Here is a 24,226-nt window from a genome sequence, read left to right as displayed (position 1 = left end):
GTACAAATTTCATGGTCCGATTCATCACAAAACTCAGGTTATGGCCGAAAGTATAACACCCATTTATTGCTGTTAAAATTCAGCTTAAGTTGCTGTTACAAATTAACACTTTAAAAATAGTAAACGAAGTCCAAAAATTACGATTCCGGTGCCATTAGAACCGTATTTCATAATGAAATATTTTAGATTCAAAATATCGGTTTTTCGTTGAGTTTATGACCTGTTTACAGCCAACTGAAGTTGGCTGTAAAGTATGGACAAATTGCTGTTTTTGGTCTCTAGCTTACTAGTTTGTGTTCGGTTGATCCCGTTAATCATATTTAGTGATCGTAACAACATCCCACATCAATATCAACAAGTAAATCAGCAAATACTCAGTACATATCAAAACAACTTCATACTAACACAAGTACATCATGTTTCATCTTCTTGGTTAAACCTTTTTTAGTGTTCTTGTGAAATAAACGTCATTCTACAAATATTAGCCATAAAAGTAAGATAATCAAGGGTTAAACGAGAGCTTACTACTAGCTTATAGCTAGGGTAGAATCTATTGAGAATATGATGGTGAAAAAGACTAGAACAAGCTCCTTAGAAAGTCCTTCATGTTGCACCTTCCATGGATGAACTTCAAGCTTAGAATGAACTTGTTAATGGAAGAGATAGATGATTGGAAGTGGTGGTGATGGGTTTCGGTTATGGAGGAACCGAATTAAGAGAGAGAGAGAGTGGGAGTTTGAGTGTGTAATCTAGAGAATGATGGTTGTGATCTCAAGACTTACTTATAATCATCATTCACATATCTTGGACACTTACACAAGCAAGTAATCCAATAACAAATAAGATAAAATCTTCTCAAATATGTGGAGTATGGTGGATGGACGGTTCATGAGGGAGGAGAGAGAGATGTTGAGTGTTGTAAGAAATGTGATCTTAGAAGATTATGTAGAGATTTAAAGAGATATGTAAGAGATATGGAAAGATTTATAAGGGATTCTTGTACATACAATCTAGCCAAGATCAAAATAAATATATGGTGGGTCCCCCATGGATATGACCGAAATTTCAAAGGGGGGAGGGGGTCTTGATGTAAAATTTCAACTAGATGGTAAATACTAGTTACTTCCAAGTATAATATTCCATATATTAGTTTGTAGGGAAATTTAGCGGGTGTTATGATATACGGGGATCATAACTAGTCAAGAAATAATAACACAGTGTGTTAGACAAATATTTGGTGTCCCGGGTAATGTCCAGTTGTTCGGTCGGATACTGTTCTGTTAAAGTGTTTAGTTATTCCGCAAGGCGTCTTATTCATATATTTTTGTAACACAATTTATTCCTAACACATAGGAAAATATTCAGGACCATTTAGTCAAGTTTTTTGCATACTACTAGTATGCTAACACGCACATGTAAGTATAACACAGTAATCAGAGAGCACTAAATAATTCAGCACAGTCATCAAACACTTTAATTTTTATTAAATAATCGTACGGATACATGTAATTACGAGGGTTGTCACAAACATTCCAATAGGAACCCTTATAACAGATTTGAAATTTGCCACTTGGTGGGCTGTTTACGTAAAATTGTTTAATGAAGTAGTCTTCAATTACCTGTATAAAATTAAAAATAATGAATACTATACGTGAAGTATGTAACTTATGAGAATAAGTGTTGACCCGTTAAAGATGCAAAAGAATTCAAGTTAAGATCAATACTCTTACCGTAAAACCAAATCCTGCATAACGATTAAACGTGAAATAAGATTCACCACACATGCCATCAACAAAACATGAAATTTCAAGCCCAAAATCACCTAACGGTATGAAAACCGACAAAGTATCCCTCGGCAGATTGAGATCTTTAACAACATTGTCCCAACCGTCAGTTATTATTGGCGTTGAATTTTCTTTTATGACCCTCACAACCCATTTTTTACCAGACTCATGATAGATTCGCAACCTATTTTTTTTGCCAACAATCTCCTCACTTTTGATTAGCGAAGGCTATAGGTACCTCCTGTATATAATTTTTAAGTAGTGTAAGAAAATATAAACAATAAGAACTGTTAAATATATATCTCAATAAAAATAAATTATGTATGTAAAAACATGTCATACCAGTTTCAAAGATTCTGGGTTATCAAGAAACTTGACAAATGTGGTATACATCATAAAACCTGAATCAGTAAAGATGTTAAAAGATTGTAATTAAAAAGTTGGCTTCGAAGATGAACATTAACTTTTTGTATTAACAGAGTATCTACTGAAATTAATCATAGAAACAGAGTATGAGTTAAATTTTTTCTGCAAATAATAACTATTTTAACATGTTCTCAACAAATGATTTAAACACCTAACTAAACCTTTCTTGAATGTATAGCAATAAACATTTAAAATCGTATTTGTAGCAAGATAGGATTTGAATTAAGATCGGTTAAACAATATAAAGTTCATTACAATATGAATGTACATACCAGTTGCTGAAGAAAAAACAATAAAACCTCAGGTGATTGAAGTGTAGAAGACGGAGAATAAGAAAGTTGAAACCCTAGAAAATGACTGGGAAGAAGAGATTTTTGAAAGAAGAGATGATAGATGTTTGATGTGTAATGATGATGAAGAAATAATGATGGTTGTGTTTTTGTCTTCCCATATTTTCAACTGATGAAAAATATTTATACATACACCCCTTATTGAATTTGTTATTTACATTTACATTGAGATACAATAGTAAAGTGGATGATTAGTTGAATTGATTTGGTATTCAAATTAACAAAGAAAAATAATTTTTCTTATAGCAAAGCCATTAACATATCATATTTTTTCTATGCTTTAAATCATGTATTAATCATAATTAGCTTTTAACATAAGTAAGTTTCATGAGCTCGGGAAGCAATGCCGGGTGAAAATCTAGTTTTATCTATTATAAGTAGCTTTTAACACAAGTAGTTTGACTTTGGTCAAACAGCGTTTTAACATTGCTCAAACAATGTTTTATCTATTATAATTAGCTTTTAACATAAGTAGTTTGACTTTGGTCAAACAGCGTTTTAACATTGCTCAAACAGTGTTTTAACTTTGGTACAACAGACTTTCGAACCACTAAAAATCATATTTTTGCAAACAGTTGTTTGACATTGGTCAAACAGTGGTTTGACTTTGGTCAAACAGTATTTTGGCTGGTGTAGGTTTGAAATTGATCAGTTTGTAGCCTCTTATGCGGTCCAAATCCGATATAATTTTCTTCCATATTGATAGTGAACACGGGGATCTTTAGAATTATCTGCGTTGTAAATTACTTATGAATAAATTTATCACACATTGTTCTGAGATGCAAAACACAATAGAGTTTATAAAGTTTAAACCAAATAAAATTTAAACAAAATAGTAATTAAGAAAATATATATACAACTATACTTAGAACGGTGGAAGCTAAAACTCAGAAAAAACAATGATTACAAGCCAGTAAAAACTTCTTTGTAAACAACATTAGAAGTCTTATTTGTTGGTTTTCCATCAGCGTCGAATATTAGTATTTTAACGCCTTCACTGGTCTTGACCCTTGATAATGCAACGCACAATTGACCATGAGTGAAGACAGGATCTTTCAAATAAAGACCAACCTTTGATAACGATTGTCCTTAACTCTTGTTAATTGTCATGGCAAAACAAACTGATAAAGGAAATTGTCTTCGTTGAAATTGAAAAGGTATTTTTTTTTTGTCAGACGGGATCATATTAATCCTTGGAATAAAAACTCTCGTGCCAATGTTACCACCAGATATTACTTCAGCTTCTATAACTCGTTTACCAAGAAAAGTAATTTGAAGCCTTGTACCATTACATAACCCTTTCTGTTGATCAATGTTTCGAAGAAGCATCACAGGAACACCAACTTTAAGAACTAATCTGTGATTAGGCAAGACAGAAATCTTAAGAGCATTCAGATTTTCTGTTGAGTATAAGCTTTCTTGAAAAGAATAAAGAATTTGTTCAGTTTGACATATACTATCAGAACTCAGATACTCTTTCGCATCACCAGGAAATAACGAAAGCAATCGATCATTAATTTCATGAACTACCTCATTTTTGGGTGCTAGAATTGCTCGCTCCGGAAAAAATCCAGGAATCCTAGATTGTTCAATAATTGAAGGATATACAAAGTCAATTAAACTTTGTATCGGGTCACAAATATCGGTGATTAGTAGATCATCTGGTATCTCTATAATGGCGTCACCATCATTATCATCTCCAACGGTTCCTTCACCAATATCAATAAGCCATTTTGCAAATTCTCTGATAGACTCCATATTTGAACTTTCAGCTCCAATAGTTAGACGCATGTTTTTAGTCAGCCGTAACAGTCTGCATTTTGACCATATGTATGAAGAGCTTAAAAATGCACTGATAATTTCTTGTCTAGTACCATTAGGAATAACAGGTAGGATTTGTCTAAAGTCACCACCAAATACAATAACTTTACCTCCAAAAGGAATATCCGAACGAATACTCCTACCTTCCGAAAATACGTCGGTCATCGTCCTATCTAAAGCTTCAAAGGCATGTTTGTGTACCATCGGTGCTTTGTCCCATATGATTAATTGGGTTTCTTTTAATAATCTGGCAATATCACTATTTTGCTTAATATTGCACATTGAATCTTCTGTTAGATTAATGGGGATATGGAACCGAAAATGAGCTGTCCTTCCACGGGAAAGTAATAACGAAGCAATACCACTTGAAGCCACATTTAAAACTATTCCATTTCTACATCGAACAGCTGAAGCCAAAGTCTTCCATAAAAAGGTTTTTCCAGTTCCACCGTAACCATAGACAAAAAAAGGCCTCCTTTACGCCCTACAACTACTTCCATTATTTCGTCAAAAACCGCTCGTTGTTCTTCTGTAAGAGATTGATGCAACCTGTTAAACTCAGCTTGTACTTCATCTAGGTCATGTGACAGCTCTTCATTGATCATACGATTAGAAGCATCACGTAAGGAATCGTCATCAGGGTACGGCATAGTGACAAACCTTCGTAATGATGAACCATTGGAAATTAAATAGTTTTTAATTTTCAACAAAGTAAGGTTCTTAATCTGATATTCAGGAAGCACTAAACCTAACAAATCAAAAAATTAACATTATTAATTAAAAAATCAAAATGTAGTATGTGAAATAAAAAAAGATAGATCAGAACCTGAAATATTTGTTTCTTTTTGACGTCTATAAACAATATCATCAGCTAAGTATTTCCACGTGTTCTCCCAAACAAATTCTGGCCGTGAAAGAGTATTTGACAAAAGCAAGGTAGCAAATAACGCTCGAAGATACCCAGCATGTCCTTCAAAACTTGCTTCTTTAATGGCCTCAACGTATTCATTGTCATCATCTAAGAGTCCCATCGCATAGCAAGCATCTCTAAAAGTCGGGAATAATTGACCGTTAACTCTACGTATCTCCTCGAATCATCTAGCCCCTTTAACTTTATTGAGTAGTATCCTCAAAAAATAAGGTTCGCCCAAGGCAGAAGATACAGAATGAATCCAGCCAACACACTGGTACGACTTACGTACCTGCCAACATCTATCTTTAAGTATCCAAACAAATTTGGAAGGAAACTCAACATAAGTCAGCTTTCTAGCATCATCATTTGTCTCGTTCAACTTCATCCATTGCACAAATATTGAAGAAGCAACAGAAGGCTTGCTTAAAATATTATCAATATCGTCATCCGCACCATACACAACATTCTGTTGGCCCGGCAAATGAAAGGGAAGCCTCATAACAGCAGGATACCTATAATGAACCTCATTAGAGAATATTCTCCAGGATGCCTCACACGCTGAAATATATCTACAATCATAATACTCCTTGATCTCGTCTTTTGGCTTTTCCTTGATGGTTGAATTTGTATCACCAGAAACTACCACAGTAGCCATATCAGGGCCTTTGTTAATGTACTTGAACAAATATTTCACTGAACCGGCTTGATTACACCATTCAACATTAATGTGTGCTTGATATCTTTTCAAAAGCCTTTTGTTATAAGGAACAACATTTCTGTTGTCTAATCTAACACTAGATTTTATAACTGTATGACCTGAATCTCTTCTTCTGTATACAGGAAAACCACTTGAATCAACAGTTGTATGTGGTGTGAATTTCTTCGGAAAGTATTTTGAACATCTTTTATCAACCATGCAAGGACAATTCAAATTAGCATTCCCACACAGACCATGAATCATATAATCAGTCACAAGTGAATAAAGTTCAGGATCTTCTTTTTTATCGGGAATCTCAGCAGAAATAAATGGATCTATGTGATCTATGGTTGGAAGTTTGTGATCGACCTTCATGAATAAGCATATATGTGCATGAGGAAGGCCACACTTTTGAAATTCTACTGTATAAACAACTAAATAAAAAGGAAAAATAAATAGATTTAGTAGTTGATAACCTTGATTACAAAATATATATCAGAGGATAAGATGTGAAAACGAAATAACATACCAGCGTTAATCTCACCGAAATACTTAGAATCCTTCAAATCTTTGAGTAAGGAATCAAGCTTCATTTTAAACAATCGACACAATATGTCAGGCCTGTCTTCGGCTTTGATGGTTGAATCTTTTAGAAATCTTTTTACTTCAGGCCACCTAGGATTACACGTTATAGTTATAAAGAAATCAGGGTACCCATACCACTTACATAAGTCCATTGCATCGAGGTAATTTTGTTGCATGAATCTTGCACCACCATTAAATGAAGAAGGAAGTATAGCAGGCTTTCCAGTATCTGTTAAAACTTCCTTACCTTTAGATTTATACTTTTGAAGATTCTCAAATGTTTCAGAGCGATGGTTCGCCTGTTGCCTACGGATGTACTTTAGTCTTTCGCTCTCAATCATTGTGTACGCATCAACCAAAAACTGTTGTAACAACCTTCGCCCATTTAAAATTAAGGAAAATCCATAAGTTCTATCTTGGATCCTATATGAAAAAAATTCTCTCATTGTGCACTTTGGTTTTATTTTCTTTTGTGTTGACATAAAATCTCTATGAGGAATATCAACTCTATAATCATCATCACCATATGGGAAAAGTAACGGATATTGCTGAGCAAGATACAATGGGTGTAATTCGCTAATACGCTGCAGCATTCCTGACTGAGTCTCGACAACAATATCACGATGGTCTATAGCTTTATCTATGTCTCCGACAACCAAAGCAGCAACTTCAGATGTGGTGGGTAAGTTATATGTCCTGCCGTCTTTTTCTCTTCTATAAATAAGTCGCAGACTAAGGTTGGCCTCTGGAGATTGGTGAAAATGGTCTCTGACCATCCTATATGTCTTAACCAACATATTTTGTGAATCTAATAAAGCCCTCAAATACTCTATCATTTCAACATTAAGTTCTTTATCAGTAGGCGATGAAGGTTTGGTTCCTTTGCTGTTAAATGAAAAAAAAAACAACAAAACATTAACATAACATAACTATAATAGTATCTCGTTTTATAAAAACTTATAGAATATGTTGAGAAAAAGTAAGATTTTAGTTTACCTACAACCACTGATGAGTTTAGATTGAATAAACCAAACTACTGTATAGTACTAAGTCAAACAGCTGATGGAAACCTTGTAAGCACTGCTAGTGATTAAAACACTGATGGTACTTAACAACTGATAGTGAACTACATATGGTTAACAACTGCTATTGTAATAAGCAGTGGATAGAGAATCAGTGATTAATAATTAATTGTTAAGGAAGAGCAGTTGTTAACAACTGCTGATACCAGCCCAAAACTTTTAGAGTATGTTGAGAAAAAGTAACATTTCAGTTTACCTACAACCACTGATGAATTTAGAATGAATAAAGCAAACTACTGTTAAGTCAAACAGCTGATGAAAACCTTGTAAGCACTGCTAGTGATTAAAACACTGATGGTACTTAACAACTGATAGTGAACTACTAATGGTTAACAACTACTGTTGTAGTAATCAGTGGATAGAGAACCAGTGATTAAGGATTAAGTGATGGTACTTAACAACTGATAGTGAACTACAAATGCTTCAATTTCTAGTTATTCTTTAATAGAATAAAAATGTAACTTAGAAATCACTCGTACCTGAATAATGCCTGTCTGTTTGTTATTTCATTTTCGGTATCATGTATGTATAGTTGACAAAACTTAGCTTCATTTCCATCTGGAGGTTTGAGACTCCCCATGCAATGATAGTTTTGGCCACTGATACGATATATAAATGGAGCATTGCCCTTGTTGATATTAGAATCAACCTTTCCACCCATAGATGTAAAAGAGAACATAGAGTTGTATCGTCTTATGTTCTTCAGGAAGAACTTGCTTTTTGCATTTGAGGAAGAAAACGAATTTTGATAAGACGGATGTGCATCCTTTAAAGGCGGTAGCTGAACTTTACCATACCCATAACACATACTATAACATAGCTTATTTATAGTTAAACGACCTTTTCCACCTTCTGATGTCCATAACTTTGCACTACAAACCTGACATGTAAGCACTTGGTCACCATGGTCCAAATAATCTGTTCAAAAATGATTGATAGTTATATTACAGGTGGAACACAACAAATGTCCTAAAACAGTAAAATAGATTAAAACCTTTAGATATCCCTTTATAAGGATCTTCATCAGTGCACAAAAACACATCGTCTTCATCTGAATCCAAAGTCAGCATAGGTACAGGAGTATTATCACGTTTCTTGCGCTCGAGGTTACATTTACCAGAAGACAGCCGTGTAAGGGTAGAGGTACTACCCAATATCGGCTGATTGTTACTGCTAATGATGCTAGAAGTAATGGAATATCGACAGTTGCTATCTAGAGGTGTACCTATGTTTATGCCGTTATATGAACATTCAATATTAAAACATACATGTTAGTACCGGTATGTTGTTTAGTAATGTATTTATCAAAAGAAATAATAAAGAAACAAAATACAAACCTGGTGTAGTTGAAATTAAAGAACCAGTAGCATTTCTAACTGCTCGACATGCAATGGAGTACATATGTTGATCCGTAGTATTAGAACATTCCAGCAAATTTGCATTGTCAGAAAAGATGTTACGAACATTCGTTGATGATGACGATGAATTCTTTGATTTCTTATTATCAAGTATTAATTTTCAAAGCTTACGCCTTTCATTCGGTGAAGTAACTAAATAACAGAGAAAGTATAATATGTACGAAACACAAGAATCAGTCCACTTGGAAACATAAAACGGAAAAAAGTATACTTATAATCAAATTCCAGAGCTATTACCATTTGTTATATCTGAAAGATGAGATCTATTTGAGATATCTGAAAGAGGAGTTCTCATAAGAGGACTTACAAAAAACCCAAGTAGAATTATGATTTCAATCTGAAAGCTGATTTTGATTTGGGAAATGATGAGTTAAGAAGTTATAATTTCACTTACTGTGTAAATTTCGTTGAGATGAATTAGCAGCTGTAGAAGATGAACGTGAATTCTTTGACATTGCATACATGAGAGAAGGAGAAGGATTCAAAAGAAGAAAGAGTAAAAGATCAGGAACATTAAAAAAATAGAACCAAATAGTGGTTTTAAAATTTTGAATTACAATATGTCATACCTAGGGATTAACATATCCTCAATAAATTATAATATTCCATTTTATCATTTTGTAATTAAAAATTATTTCATGAAAAGCAAAATAGAATTGTTTCAAATTATTGAATTAATTATTTCAAGCAATCTATTACATTGACAAAAAACTTAACAACAAATTTTGTAATCTTTGTGGAATGTAAATCGAGTGTTCATCTGTTAGGTTTATGGTTTATTTATATATGATTTTTAAAATAAAATATTATTATCTTTATTTAATAAATAATTAAGTTAAACGGTTTTTTATTCAGTTATCCAAATAAACCAAACAAAACAAATAAAATAAAACGTGGATCCATAAACCGAACAAAAAACCGAATAAAATGGGTTTGCGTTTACGCTTCTTACTTGGTTACGGTTTTTCTAAACACCCTACTTTGAATGACTTAGACAAAAGTTGAAGTATATAAATAAGCTATTGAATGAGATTACTTAAATAAATTAATGGGAGAAACAAGCACAAATTAAATATTTTATATAAACTGTAATATATGACGGATACTTATTAAACCTTAGTGGGCAGGGATAACGGTAAAAACCAATAAAGAACAAACACATCCACTGATAATCCTATATAAATTATGAGATAAGATACTAAAATTAAACTTGCTTAAAGATTATAAATTTTTGTAGATCAAAAAGTTGTTATTTGGGTTTATACAATATATATTATAAATTGTTGCTCCTATTCATACACATAAATTTTAAACATAAATATTGAATATTGAACATCTCAATATTTATTTAACATATAGAGTATAATATGCAAAGAAAGGTCATACTCATTATAATATTAGAACATAACAGTATAATAGGCAGATAAGTTTTTAGGAATTCAAAACCACACAATCAGTCCAAAACATAACAACTCCAAAAACCCAAAACCAACAAAACGAAAACCATAAGTTCAACGTGGCAACAACATATGAAATCAACACGTAAATGTATTTGAAAGTACAGAGAAAACTATTTCTCAATCTTGGGAATCAAAAGCGTCGAAACACCAGCATCTTCATCCTGAGACAGTTCATCACTCATGCGGCGCTTTGTCGAGGAGCAACCTAACGCATCATCTACGTCGCACACTTCACGAATATTACGTTTGGTTTCATCAGAAGAGGGATTCTTATTGCCTACAAGTGCTTTGGATGCAGGTGTAACATTGTCACCGCTGCATGACATCTCATCCTGATATAAAAAGACAATAAGTATTAACATTTCAAAAAATTTAGTACAGATAACCAAATTCTTATATTACATTCATAAGGTCAATAGGAGTAGACATATTGCAGGAATCTGGAACATCCAACGATTCGGACTGCTCATGCTTTAAGTACATAATACACAGTAACATAAAATACACACAATGGTATAAATCTATTTCAAAACGATATGACTATGAAATGAAAAGAATGACATAATGAAGATTTAAACTTGGTTAAGATTGAATTTGGCGCAGAGCGCGGCAAGGATCTTATCATCGTTAGTGGCCATTGAAATACCATAGTTTTCAACCTGATGCTCAATGTTATAGTCTTTAACATTTATGATGAACGCATACCTCTTTCCAATCAACGTGTCAAAAATCTCAGGATATCGGTTCGGTATCTCTCCAAAATTAACAACCTATGATTTTATAAAAATTAATATAAATTACAATGAGCACATTGATTCCATAATTGAGAACCCACAATTTTATAAAAATTAATTTTAAATTATATTTACTACATGGCCAAATAACTGAATGCATGTATTTGTCACCCGACCTTGGATTGCAAGTAACTCTTTCGCAGTTTTCTTAAGAATCTTGTAAGCTTCGAAATCAAACAGTGTCAAAGACACAGTACCGGAAGAGTCTTGCACCCTAATAGGTATCTTGAAGCTATCAAAGTTAAAAACAAATGAAAACATTAGTATTACTAATAACAGAAGTGTGGTTCATATTAGTATTTAGTATAAGGAAATAAAACTGTAATCTCAAACCGCAGAATAGAATAGATGTCGACTCCTTCACATTTATCATTTGTACACACCAAAGATTTTGCATGATCAACATCAAATGAACCATCCACATTTTCTTTCGTTACAAATCTTTCCTCCACACTCGACTTACAGTGGTTACAACCATTGTAATACCAAAGTTTATCAGTGTATATAGCTGTGATTGTGCCAAGAACCAAAACCTTCTTTGTCTATCAATATCAAACAAAAATAATAATACTTAGAAAAGACTATAAAAAAACTCAGCATGTAAAGTACTTATAAGAAAATACACACCGTTGATATGGTTCCAAGGAAACCAATAAGCATGTATTCAGGGTTATTAAGAAACTCATCTTCAACACTTGAGATAACGTTTGAACCAACATACTTCCACATAACCAATCCAATCTATAAACAAAAATATATTGTTAAAAGAAAATAGCATTAAGAAGCGATAACATGAAAAAAAAATAATAAGACAAAACAGTACATATATATCATGTAGTGATTTACATACCAATAACTATATTAACTTCAATTTTATTTTGAACAACATCCTTGAGGTTAACGAAATTAAAACGGTATTTCGGTCCAGACCAGTCAAGGCATTTCTCAACAGAAGTATAGAAATACAGTGATATTTTGTCATTTCTCTTGGTATACTTAGCAGAGGACTTATTAGCAGCAAGAGACGGTTTGGTGATAAGAAGACATTCATCCAACTGAAGGAAGTCTTTGAATTTTCCTAGCATCTTATGCAGACAACTGGCTTGTATCATAGTTCCCTAAGAATATAAAAATCCGATTAAATAAAAAACGTGTTATATAACATTTGGGTATTCATATGTCCAAAAAAATTATAAGACAAATATATACGGTACCATCTCATCCATGAAGATCATATCAAGACGATATATTTCATTTTTGTTTTCATTCATCATCTTCTTCGACATGCTAACAATCTTCACTCTAATCGAATAGTTGTTTGAGAATGTATTAAGATCGTTAAGCATGCTAACCTTTGCAACCTCCATTTGAAGACTGTACATAAAAAAAGAATAAGAAAAATATATCTATTGCTAAACGTAATATGATAATTCAATAAGCATGGATGTTCTTAAAAAATATCAAGGTTGGAATTCAAGCTTACAGATTCTCGATTCAAAATTTTAATTGAATGCGGTGGCAAATGTAATTTGAAAGGTAAGTAGTGTATATCCTTATATCCTGCTTTATTAAAGTAATTAAATATTAGAAATGATATGCAAAGTAGGAAAAAAAGAGAGAGAACGTCAATTTTAAATTACCATTTTGAATATTTTGAATTTCAAAATTACTGATATTATCAGTAATTACTGAATTGATTTGAAAGCAATTGTCATGATGACTTTTCTAATTTTTATTTTAACTTTAATTAAGAGATAACATTTTGCAAATTTTCAATATCCAAAGCTCAAGAAATTAGCATTAATTACTGATTTGATTTGCAACAAATAGTCATCAAGAATTTTTTTTTTATTTTTTAATTTAACTTTAAATTTTATCATGAAAAGAATGTTGGAGGAACTCTTATCTCATTGGAATGTAACGATTAGGTAAAATAGTAATTTCATTGTAATTCTAGTTTTCATTTAATAATTTCAATCTATCACTAATTAACACCATCAATAATAAAAATGTGAGCAGTGACTGTTTTTTAGAGAAACCGCTGATGGTCAATATCAGTGGATGTTAACAATAAAAAAGTGAGCAGTGGCTATTTTTTCCTATCAGTGGATACCCACCAGTTTTTGAAACACTGATGTTTGGTCAGTCAGTGGTCAACACGAAGATTGAAGAAATAGAGGTTGTATTTCAGAAGTGGATAACTTTTAACAATCAAATGTTTGAACCAATACAGTGGTTGTAACAGGCTTTTAAACAGATGTTGGGGCTTAAACAGATGTTTCGCCTTATCTATCAGTTGTCTGGACTTAAACAGAAGTTTGACCTTAAACAGATGTTTGCCCATAAACAAAAGTTTGGCCATAAACAGATGTTTGGCCTTAAACAAATGTTTGAGCTTAAACAAATGTTTGCCCATAAACATCTGTTTGCAAAAAAAAAAGACCAATTTCAAGAATACTATACCCAAACAATCAAAAGAGTGCAAACTCTGAAATCGAAGAACAAAAGAGTGCAAACTCTGTGGCTTCTGTGCGTGCAGACTCTGTGAGTTCTTCGTCGAACCAGGTTTGTCTCCTACTCTCCTGCTATACGGTGTTTCAATATCCACAGGGCACTAGTTGCCGCCTAACATGGACTAGTTGGTTTTTTTATTAGTTTTTAAGATCATTTGGGTATTGGGCTCACTAACCTAATCCTAATGGGCTAACTAATCTAAACAATATAATTTTCTTTGTAAGTGTGTCTATGTTATGTTAGTATTTGTTTAGCTATACCATATTAATTTTTTACAGATATAATATCGGATTTTTTTTTAAAAAATTACGTGCCCTACAAAATCACGGGCCATGGCCAGTGGTCCTCCCCGCCCACCTCCAGGGCCGGCCCTGGTTTTCCTCGATTCGAAGACGAATGTATCCCAATGTGATGAATTTCGCCAATAACCCATTTGAAGGATTCATTGGCTGTTCAAAAAAAATAGTATATATTTCCCGTTTTATATATATTTATTAATTATCAATTACTATACTATGATAAACTCTTTTTTTTTCTCGACACAAAATCGAAAACAAACAATTGATGTCCTCTTTCAACAATAAATAAACCGAAAATACTTGGGTACTTCTTCCATCTATTTTAAAACAACTATATGGCATCTCAAATGGGAAGATAACATCCTCTGTGTACTTTAGGATGGCATACATCAAGTCCTATAAACTCACTATCCTCTTATGTAAACACATTCTCAAAATAGACGTTGTTAAACCTACGACTAGCATTCAAAAATTTGTTATGACAAACTTATGGTATGCTAAAAGCAATGTTGATTTTCATGCGCAGGGGCGGACCTATAGTGTTATAAGAGGTAACCCCCGTTGCCCCTTAAAGCTCCGGTGACGCTCAAACAATAGTGTAAATATTGGAAAAATTTGACGTTTTTTCGATTTCGTTATCTTTTTTTTTTGAAACGTTACCCCTATACGAATTTTCTAGATCCACCACTGTTATGCGTCTATTGGTATACACATATATACAAGATAAGGAGTTGGTACAACCCTTGGTGCTCAGGTAGTGACATTCACATTGATGACCTTCAAACATCGTTATAAAAATCGCGCCTAGCCTCCGATTAACTGCTAGTCCGAGGTTCACTGAGTAATCATTATATACTCAACCAATTAATCATTAGGCAGCCAACAATGATCAAATCCAATCCTAATTGGCCAAAAATCGATGGTAGTATAGCTTTTCTGGCCAAATTCCGGTCAAAATCTATAAATTTCAGCCAGATTCCCGGCCAAAACCTTTAAATTCTAGCAATTACTCTTGTCTACTTCAAAATATGAGTCGAAGGTGTTAAAACATGTCTACTTAAGAAGATACATATAAAAATGTGTGTATATACATATAAAAGTTAAGATTGCATATAAAATCCCTATCCAATTAATTCCGATTAATCGTTAGTCGGTACCCCATCGGCCGACTAACACCTAGCAATTCTTGCAACACTACCTTCAAGCCTTCTTGCGGGTCATTACTTATTTCAAGAAAGGTCTAAAACCATGGTCGGCCCTAAGGGTGGGCGGGGAGGTCCACCGGCCATGGCCGGATATTTCGAAGGGCACGTTATTTAAAAAAAATTGATACGCATATGTAAAAATAAACAAATTAATAGGGTATACTCACACAAACACCAACATAAGCCCACTTACAAGACTATTTTTATGTTTTAGATTAGTTATTAGCCTATTGGCATCAGGTTTAGACCTTTAGTGAGCCTAATACCCAATTTCGTTAGACCTAAGGGCACGTTTTTTCGAGCTCGAACAAGGTACACGAATTCTCAGGGCCGCCCTGTCTAAATCAAGTATTTATAATGTCTATTACGGGTGTACCATGTTTTTACAGTATATCAAGAAGGACATGGGCGCAACTTGTCAAATGGTGCCGATGGTGCTAATCGATGGGTTCGTAGTCATGGACATAATTTGTATTCAACTTCTACTTAGAACACCCTTTAGGCTCAAGTAAAAATCTTACACCACACATATCATTTCGGTTTTCAAACATTTTACATATTTTTCACTAATGTTTATTGGAAACATGTTGGGATATCAAGAGGATTTGGTGCTGGTTAATGTATATGCACCAAATATAGCAACAGGGAGTAGGGCTTTAGGCCGGACGGTATGGGGACCGTCCAGCAGTCGTCGCCGTCCCCCTCTCCATGCCCCCCGGTCGCCGTCCAGTCATCTTCCTCTCCGTCGGAATTTCGACGTCCAGGACGGAGCAAAACATGTGGGCCCCCCTCTTTCTTCTCGGCGCCGCTCCGTCACCCCATCCCGCCACCCCCGTCACCGTCCATCCCTCCGTCACCATACCGTTCAGCCTTATGGGATGAATTGTTAAGTTTAAAGGAAACTATCCTCTTATGTAAACACATTCTGAAAATAGACGTTGTTAAACCTACGACTAGCATTCAAAAATTTGTTATGACAAACTTATGGTATGCTAAAAGCAATGTTGATTTTCATGCGCAGGGGCGGACCTATAGTGTTATAAGAGGTAACCCCCGTTGCCCCTTAAAGCTCCGGTGACGCTCCGACAATAGTGTAAATATTGGAAAAATTTGACGTTTTTTCGATTTCGTTATCTTTTTTTTTTTTTTTGAAACGTTACCCCTATACGAATTTTCTAGATCCGCCACTGTTTATGCGTCTATTGGTATACACATATATACAAGATAAGGAGTTGGTACAACCCTTGGTGCTCAGGTAGTGACATTCACATTGATGACCTTCAAACATCGTTATAAAAATCGCGCCTAGCCTCCGATTAACTGCTAGTCCGAGGTTCACTGAGTAATCATTATATACTCAACCATGGTTGCAAAAGTCGCTAGGCGCTCACTAGTCGGTCGACCGGGGAGTTGAGAGTACTCGGCATAGGCGGAGAGTACTTGGGGAGTACTCAGACATGTTGAATTATAAAGAAATTAGTTTTCGGAAATTAAATATAAGTCTAATAGCATAAATTTACTAATATTTAGAACAAAATACGTAAAAATGATATTCATTATTTAATATGATAGTCATATAAATTATGTTTTATTATTTTTAAGTCAAACTCGGCCCAAATTGACCTACTAGATCTGATTTTGGCCGAGGTTGACCACGTTTGATCGATTCCGAGTAATTAGGCGGAGTTAGAGAAAGTCGCCTCGGCAGCCTACCTTGTAGCGACTGCTCGGGGAGTACTCGGCCTTGGAAACCTTGTTTTACAACCAAGTACTCAACCAATTAATCATTAGGCGGCCAACAATGATCAAATCCAATCCTAATTGGCCAAAAATCGGTGGTAGTCTAGCTTTTCTTGCCAAATTCCGGCCAAAATCTATAAATTTCAGCCAGATTCCCGGCCAAAACCTTTAAATTCTAGCAATTACTCTTGTCTACTTCAAAATATGAGTCGAAGGTGTTAAAACATGTCTACTTAAGAAGATACATATAAAAATGTGTGTATATACATATAAAAGTTAAGATTGCATATAAAATCCATATCCAATTAATCCCGATTAATCGTTAGTCGTTACCCCATCGGCCGACTAACACCTAGCAATTCTTGCAACACTACCTTCAAGCCTTCTTGCGGGTCATTACTTATTTCAAGAAAGGTCTAAAACCATGGTCGGCCCTAAGGGTGGGCGGGGAGGACCACCATCCATGACCCGATATTTCGAAGGGCATGTTATTTAAACAAAATTGATACGCATATGTAAAAATAAACAAATTAATAGGGTATACTCACACAAACACCAACATAAGCCCACTTACAAAACTATTTTTATGTTTTAGATTAGTTATTAGCCTATTGGCATTAGGTTTAGACCTTTAGTGAGCCCAATACCCAATTTCCTTTGACCTAAGGGCACGTTTTTTCGAGCTCGAACAAGGTACACGAATTCTCAGGGCCGGCCCTGTCTAAATCAAGTATTTATAATGCCTATTACGGGTGCACCATGTTTTTACAGTATATCAAGAAGGACATGGGCGCAACTTGTCAAATGGTGCCGATGGTGCTAATCGATGGGTTCGTAGTCGTATTAAACTTCTACTTAGAACACCCTTTAGGCTCAAGTAAAAATCTTACACCACACATATCATTTCGGTTTTCAAACATTTTACATATTTTTCACTAATGTTTATTGGAAATATGTTGGGATATCAAGAGGATTTGGTGCTGGTTAACGTATATGCACCAAATATAGCAACAGGGAGAAGGGCTTTATGGGATGAATTTTTAAGTTTAAAGGAAACTATACTGGGTTTGTGGTTAATAATTGGGGATCTTAACGTGGTAAGGGTTCCAGAGGATAGATAAAATTCTATTTTTGAACCACTTAACGCAATGCATTTTAATAACTTCATCAGAGACGGTGGCTTTTTAGAGTATGTTATGGCAGGTAGAAAATATACGTATATGACATGCGATGGCAAAAGGACGTGGATTTTATGAATAAATGGCCGGATGTAACATTGAGGGTATTGGATAGGGATGTATCTGACCATAGCCCGTTGGTATTGTCAACGGTAAAAACCAGCTATGGTCCATCCCCATTCAGATTCTTTAACAGTTGGTTAGACATAGTCGGGATGGAGGAAGCGGTAATGAAAGGCATGGATCATACATGTGAATCCAAGTTCAAAGACGCTATCCTTGGGGAAAAATTAAAGGCAATAAGAACAGAAAAAAAAATGGCGTGGAGAGTGTAAAGACGAAGAAGAAAGGAGTTATAAAGAAGCATTAAACGATGTAGTGTTGTTGGAATCTTTGGCGAAAAAAAAAACATTAACGGAGTCAGAACTAGAAGATTGGAAAAATAAAAAAACAGATCATTCGCGAGTGGCTCATGAGGGAAGCTTCGAATCTGAGGCAAAGAGCGAGGGTCAGATGGATATCGGCGGGGGACGAAAATTCGGCATACTTTCTCGCTACTATGAATAGCCATAGAGCTAGGAGCAGGATCAGCAGTTTATGGGTGGACGGGTCATGGGTTTCGGAGCCGAAACTTGTCAAAGAACAGTTTCGAAAGGCTTTTGAGAATAAGTTTAAGGAACCAAAAGCTTTGAGACCCAGATTGTCTTCACAAGGTTTCAATAAGCTAAATGAGCAGCAAGCAAGTGGATTAATCGAGCAGTTTAAGGCAGAGGAAATCAAAGACGCAGTGTGGGACTGCGGCAGCGACAAGGCACCAGGCCTGGATGGAATGGCATTCACGGTAATAAAGAGATTTTGGAAGGAGCTGAAACCGTTTGTAGAAGATTTAATGTGGCAATTTCATACTCATGGGTCCATCCAGCCATCGGTAAGTTCGTCTTTTGTTTCATTATTACGTTAAACAACTGATCCGGTATCTATGTCGGACTTCTGGCCAATATCATTGATCGGAGTCGTGAATAAAATAATTTCTAAGGTTCTAGATAATAGAATAAAAAAGTTATAAATTGTGTTGTGTCGATAGAACAATCAGCGTTCATGTCGGGTAGGAACATAGTAGACGGACCACTGATCTTGAATGAGGTGGTGAATTGGGCAAAGAAAGGCAAAAAAACCAGTATTTTTATTCAAAGCTGACATTGAGAAAGCATACGATACACTAAACTGGAAATTTTTAATAACAATACTAACACACATGGGTTTCCCACAAAAATGGAGAAACTGGATCATGGGAATTTTATTCTCCGGGAGGGCATCGGTTTTGGTAAATGGGTCTACATCGGGGGAGTTTCAATACGAAAGGGGATTAAGGCAAGGAGATCCTTTGTCTCCTTTTCTATTTGTAATAGCGATGGAAGCACTGCATGTCCTTATGGTGAAAGCCATGGAGGAAAATGTGTTTTCAGGGGTGCCACTACCAAATGACGGTCCAGTTGTGTCGCACATATTGTTTGCGGATGATGCAATGTTCTTGCGTAAGTGGGATGGAGAAAATTTAAATAACCTTAGGAGATTTTTGAGGGTATTTTATATCATATCTGGTCTTAAAATTAATAAAAAAAAGTGCTTCTTGTACGGGGTTGGAAAAAACGAGGAGGAGATTGTAAACATGGCTAACATGTTGAGATGCAAGGCGGGATGCTTTCCATTCGGGTACTTAGGTCTAAAGGTGGGGGCAAATATGAATAGGATAGCAAATTGGAAAGAGACTATTGACGTTTTAAACAAAAGATTATCATCTTGGAAAGCAAAATTATTATCGTTCGCCGGAAGACTAACTTTGGTTAAAGCAGTACTTAGTAGTTTACCGAACTATTATCTATCACTTTACAAAGCTCCAGTTGCGGTAATCAAAACTTTAGAGGGGATTCGAAGAAAATTTTTATGGGGGGGGGGGTGTTGGGTCGAATAAAAAGTTAAGGAGGGTAAAATGGGAAAAAATTGTAGTTTCGAAAAAGTTAGGAGGGTTAAGGGTAGGGGGTATAAAGGAATTAAATATGGTTTTTGATATGTGTAAAATGCAACATATAAATTACATCAAATGAGGCATAAAACTAACCCTTTTTTAGTACTAATGTTGGAGAAAGAGTGCTTTTGTCTTTCTTTTGTATTTTCAGGAACAAATGAGCTTAAATGAACAAAAAGAACAAATATGCAGCAAAAACTAACATAAATACAAAGAAAAGGAATAAACGTAGCATGCCCGACCCCTCGACGACATCTTCCCAAGCAAAAACAAGAAACAGAAGGCTGACCACGGCCCCGTGCCCAGTGGACACGGGGGCGTGGCCAGGTGTCTGCAGAAAATGACAAAGTTGTACAAGCTTCTATTCCCAGCACGGGGGCGTGCCTAGCTCAGCACGGGGCGTGGTCAACGCTATTCACAGAATCTTTCAAATCTTGATAGTACAGATACGCTTCTGCACACGGGGCCGTGCCCAGCGAACACGGGGCGTGTAGAGCCTAATACAGACAATTGCAATTAATGAAGAAAGAGAAGAGGATGGCCACGGGGCCGTGTCCGGGCTTCTGTTCTGGCTATAAATAGGGGTGCTTGGTTCACTTCAAAGGCATCCCTTGGCAAACCACCCCTCTCCCACTTCACCACCAATCCACCACCACTACAACACCCACATCCACCACCATCATCCATCATCCACCTTAGAGTGTGTGTAGTAGTCTCGGGATCCAAGGTTGATAGTAAGAGTTCTTGTCAATCAAAGGACATGTTTGGCTAAGTCTCTTAAATCACTTGGTGAGGACAATCATTTAATGTAATACTTTTGATTTTTAATCTTTTCGCACTTTTTATTTGGTTTTGTATTAATGACTTTAATAACTAGTTTCTTATGTTGAAGGTGAAACTTCTTTATCATTTGTTCGTGGTGTCTTGGCATTACATTACTGTCTATATAAAGTAAAAGATTTTCACCATTTATATCTCTACGGTCTATATAGAGATATGTTGGCTACCTGGTCGGGGGTTAAGGGAATGGTTTAGTAAGGTTCTTGCCTTGTTCAGTGTATAGATCCTGCAAGGACCTGGGTTAAGCTTACTAGGACCTCCTTCAATACCCACTGGTATTGGATGCCGGGGGTTCGAATGGCTTGATCCCCTCATATGTAAACTACTATTAATACATTAACCCGGCTACTTGGGATTGTATCCCTGCTGACTCAAACCACTTAGCCGAGGGTAACGTCGCCTTCAAAAGAGTGGCCTACCACTTTACGCATTAATAACTTAATTAATTATCTTTCAATATTCCGACCCTTTGGGATTGTATCCTTGCTGACTCAAACCACTGGGTTGAGGGTAATGTCACCTTCAAAAGAGGGGCCTACTACTATAACTAAGATAATCTCTTAAAATCATCAAAGGTTACATTAAAGGCGAGTCGGATCCAAGTGATTCATCTTGTCTATCTGTTTTTATTTTATTTTTATTTTCAGCATTTTAGTTTTTATTTTTCAAGTTTAAAACCTTTTCTAAAATTTTTTGATTTGATTAGACGTTGAGGATAAACCGGTATTAAAAGCTCTGGTGTCCTTGGACAACTTCGGTATCTTACCAACGCTATACTACACTCACGATGGGTGCACTTGCCCATATGTGTGTTTAGTGTTAGTAAAATATCGTGTTTTATAAATTTAAAACTTGACTAATGTGTAAAATGGGTTTAAAATATTAATAAAAATATATAACACTTCACACGCATCAGCTTTGCTAGTAAAATGGTGGTGGAGATTTAAAACGGAAACAAATCAATTATGGGTGAAAGTAATTAAATCACTGCATTATAATTCGAGGTATGTAGTATTGTTTCCGTTAAAAAAAGCAACAGCGGGGGTTTGGAAAGAAATAATGGGTATTGATAAAGAGTGTTTAAAATATGGGGTCAATATAAATGCAAACTTGAAAAGCAAGGTTGGGGTGGGGGACAAAACAATGTTCTGGTGTGATAATTGGATTGCAGGTGGAACAATACGAGACCGTTTCTCTTTATTATATCAGTTGGCTGGCGGCAGATAAAAGATGCAAGGTAAAAGATTGTTACAGCAGAACGAGTGAGGGTATGGCGGGAGGGGAAATTATAGGGAACTGGAGATGGAATAGGATCCCCATCGAAGAAGAAGAAGAAGAAGAAAAGAATGAAATGGAGCAATTAAAAAATTTGCTGGTACAACAAGTCATTGGTACAATAAGTGACACGTGGTGCTGGAAAGAAGAACCAGGGCCGGGCTTCACAGTCAAATCGGTGAAGCAGCAATTGGCGGATCGATTGGATCTGAATGTGGCAGTTAATACATTTAGGTGGAACAAGATTGCAACTCAAAAATCTTGCCTATTCGTATGGAGAGCTGCGGCTCGTCGAATTCTGACAGTAGATGCGTTGGGATCAAGGGGTATCTTCGTGCAAAATGATAGGTGCGTTATGTGTGAACACGATGCCGAGACAGCCGACCATGTTCTCTTGAATCGCGAAGTTGCGGTGGAAGTGTGGCAGCGTATGGATAACTGGATGAAAGTGTCGCGGGGACAATCCCAACAAACAGTCAAAGAGAAATTGCGAAGAGTCGACGAGATGAATGCTTCAAAGAATATGAAGCACATTATTCATGCGGTTTATGTTTTGACAATGTGGAGTATATGGAAAGCTAGAAACAGGAAGAGATTCAAGGCGGAATTATAAACAAACAGAGATTAATCGAAGAAATCAAAGAAATGGCGTACGATTGCATGGTGTATCGATCAAAGTTTAAAAATATAACATGGGAGGAATGGCGTAGTTTTAAAGTACAAATGTAATAGTTTTTTGGAGTATGCGTTATGCGTTTTCTTTCGGGTGTAGTAATGTAAATTGTATTCGGGACGGTTGCTGCTCGTTTTGAGCGAATCGTCGGATGTTTATATAAGTTGCGTTATCTTTCAAAAAAAAAGTTTGTTTACTCATGCGACCTTTATCAATGGTTTGAGCGTAATGGCATTTTGAAACTCAAAAGTCATATATAAAGATAAAGAGGGTTGATAATAAGCCATCAACAAGAAAACCCTTTTCTATTTCTAAACCATCTGAAGCACCACAGGTTCCTAGTGATCAACCCTCAACAATGATCAAAGGACCTCAACTACAATATGAGACATCTAAATATGTTTCTTTTGATTGTACACCTAATACCTATCGGCAAAACTTTTAAACACCTTGGGAGGGAAGGTTTTGGATTCAAGTTTCACAGACAATATGAATAAAAGAATTTGACGTTAAAAAAAAAAAAAAAAAAAAAAAAAAAAAAAAAAAAAAAAAAAAAAACTAATTGTTGGTTTGTGTGTGCATGGAACTTCCAACAATGACAACACTTGGTACCTAGATAGTGGATGCTCCCAACCACATACCAAGGAATATGACACTTCTAGATTTCAGAGAGTACAATTGTGAAATTATTAGTTGAGAGGGAGCATGAGTATGTAAACATGATGATTCAATGATATGAGAATCTATGATGACTTCATTGTTATTTACTTGTGTTTATGATTAATTACGATTCCGTTTTAATTGATTCTGATGATTATGATGTACTATTGTTTGATTGATCAAAACACACCCTCAAATTCCAACAATATCACTTAAAACCTAACTTCTAGTTTAAAACAATTGATCCACATTTTCTTGAGATGATTTTTTAAGCATGAAAATGCATGTGAAAAAACGTTATATTATATTATTTTGCATGGTCTTGAGAAACTTGTTCCGCCAATGTCACTAGGAACTCATTATCCGAATCTAAAACCTTATGAGGCATAAGATATTGCTTAAAAACTAATTCATGATGATTCTAACTTCTAAGAGAGCTTAACTAGTTATGGAAATATATCTTCAATTCCCTTGGGCGACTAATGC

The 24,226-nt window shown here is 35.3% G+C and overlaps 2 protein-coding genes across 2 annotated transcripts; both read right to left on the bottom strand.

The window, feature by feature from the left end:
- Window positions 1-1,615: 1,615 nt before the first annotated feature.
- LOC110875728 lies at window positions 1,616-4,585 on the bottom strand. Its single transcript, XM_022123933.1, has 5 exons — window positions 3,784-4,585; window positions 2,127-2,185; window positions 2,023-2,025; window positions 1,731-1,744; window positions 1,616-1,619 (listed from the first exon to the last, which is right to left on the bottom strand). Exons 1-5 carry the CDS (start codon window positions 4,583-4,585, stop codon window positions 1,616-1,618), a joined length of 882 nt encoding a protein of 293 aa, XP_021979625.1.
- Window positions 4,586-4,764: 179 nt separating this feature from the next.
- LOC110875727 lies at window positions 4,765-9,059 on the bottom strand. Its single transcript, XM_022123932.1, has 7 exons — window positions 8,996-9,059; window positions 8,653-8,883; window positions 8,138-8,576; window positions 6,521-7,461; window positions 5,584-6,425; window positions 5,208-5,466; window positions 4,765-5,129 (listed from the first exon to the last, which is right to left on the bottom strand). Exons 1-7 carry the CDS (start codon window positions 9,057-9,059, stop codon window positions 4,765-4,767), a joined length of 3,141 nt encoding a protein of 1,046 aa, XP_021979624.1.
- Between the last annotated feature and the right edge of the window lie 15,167 nt (window positions 9,060-24,226).

The sequence above is a fragment of the Helianthus annuus genome, chromosome 9, assembly GCF_002127325.2.
Source record: "Helianthus annuus cultivar XRQ/B chromosome 9, HanXRQr2.0-SUNRISE, whole genome shotgun sequence".
Taxonomy (NCBI): Eukaryota; Viridiplantae; Streptophyta; class Magnoliopsida; order Asterales; family Asteraceae; genus Helianthus; species Helianthus annuus.
This window is presented reverse-complemented; position numbering and strand designations above follow the sequence as displayed.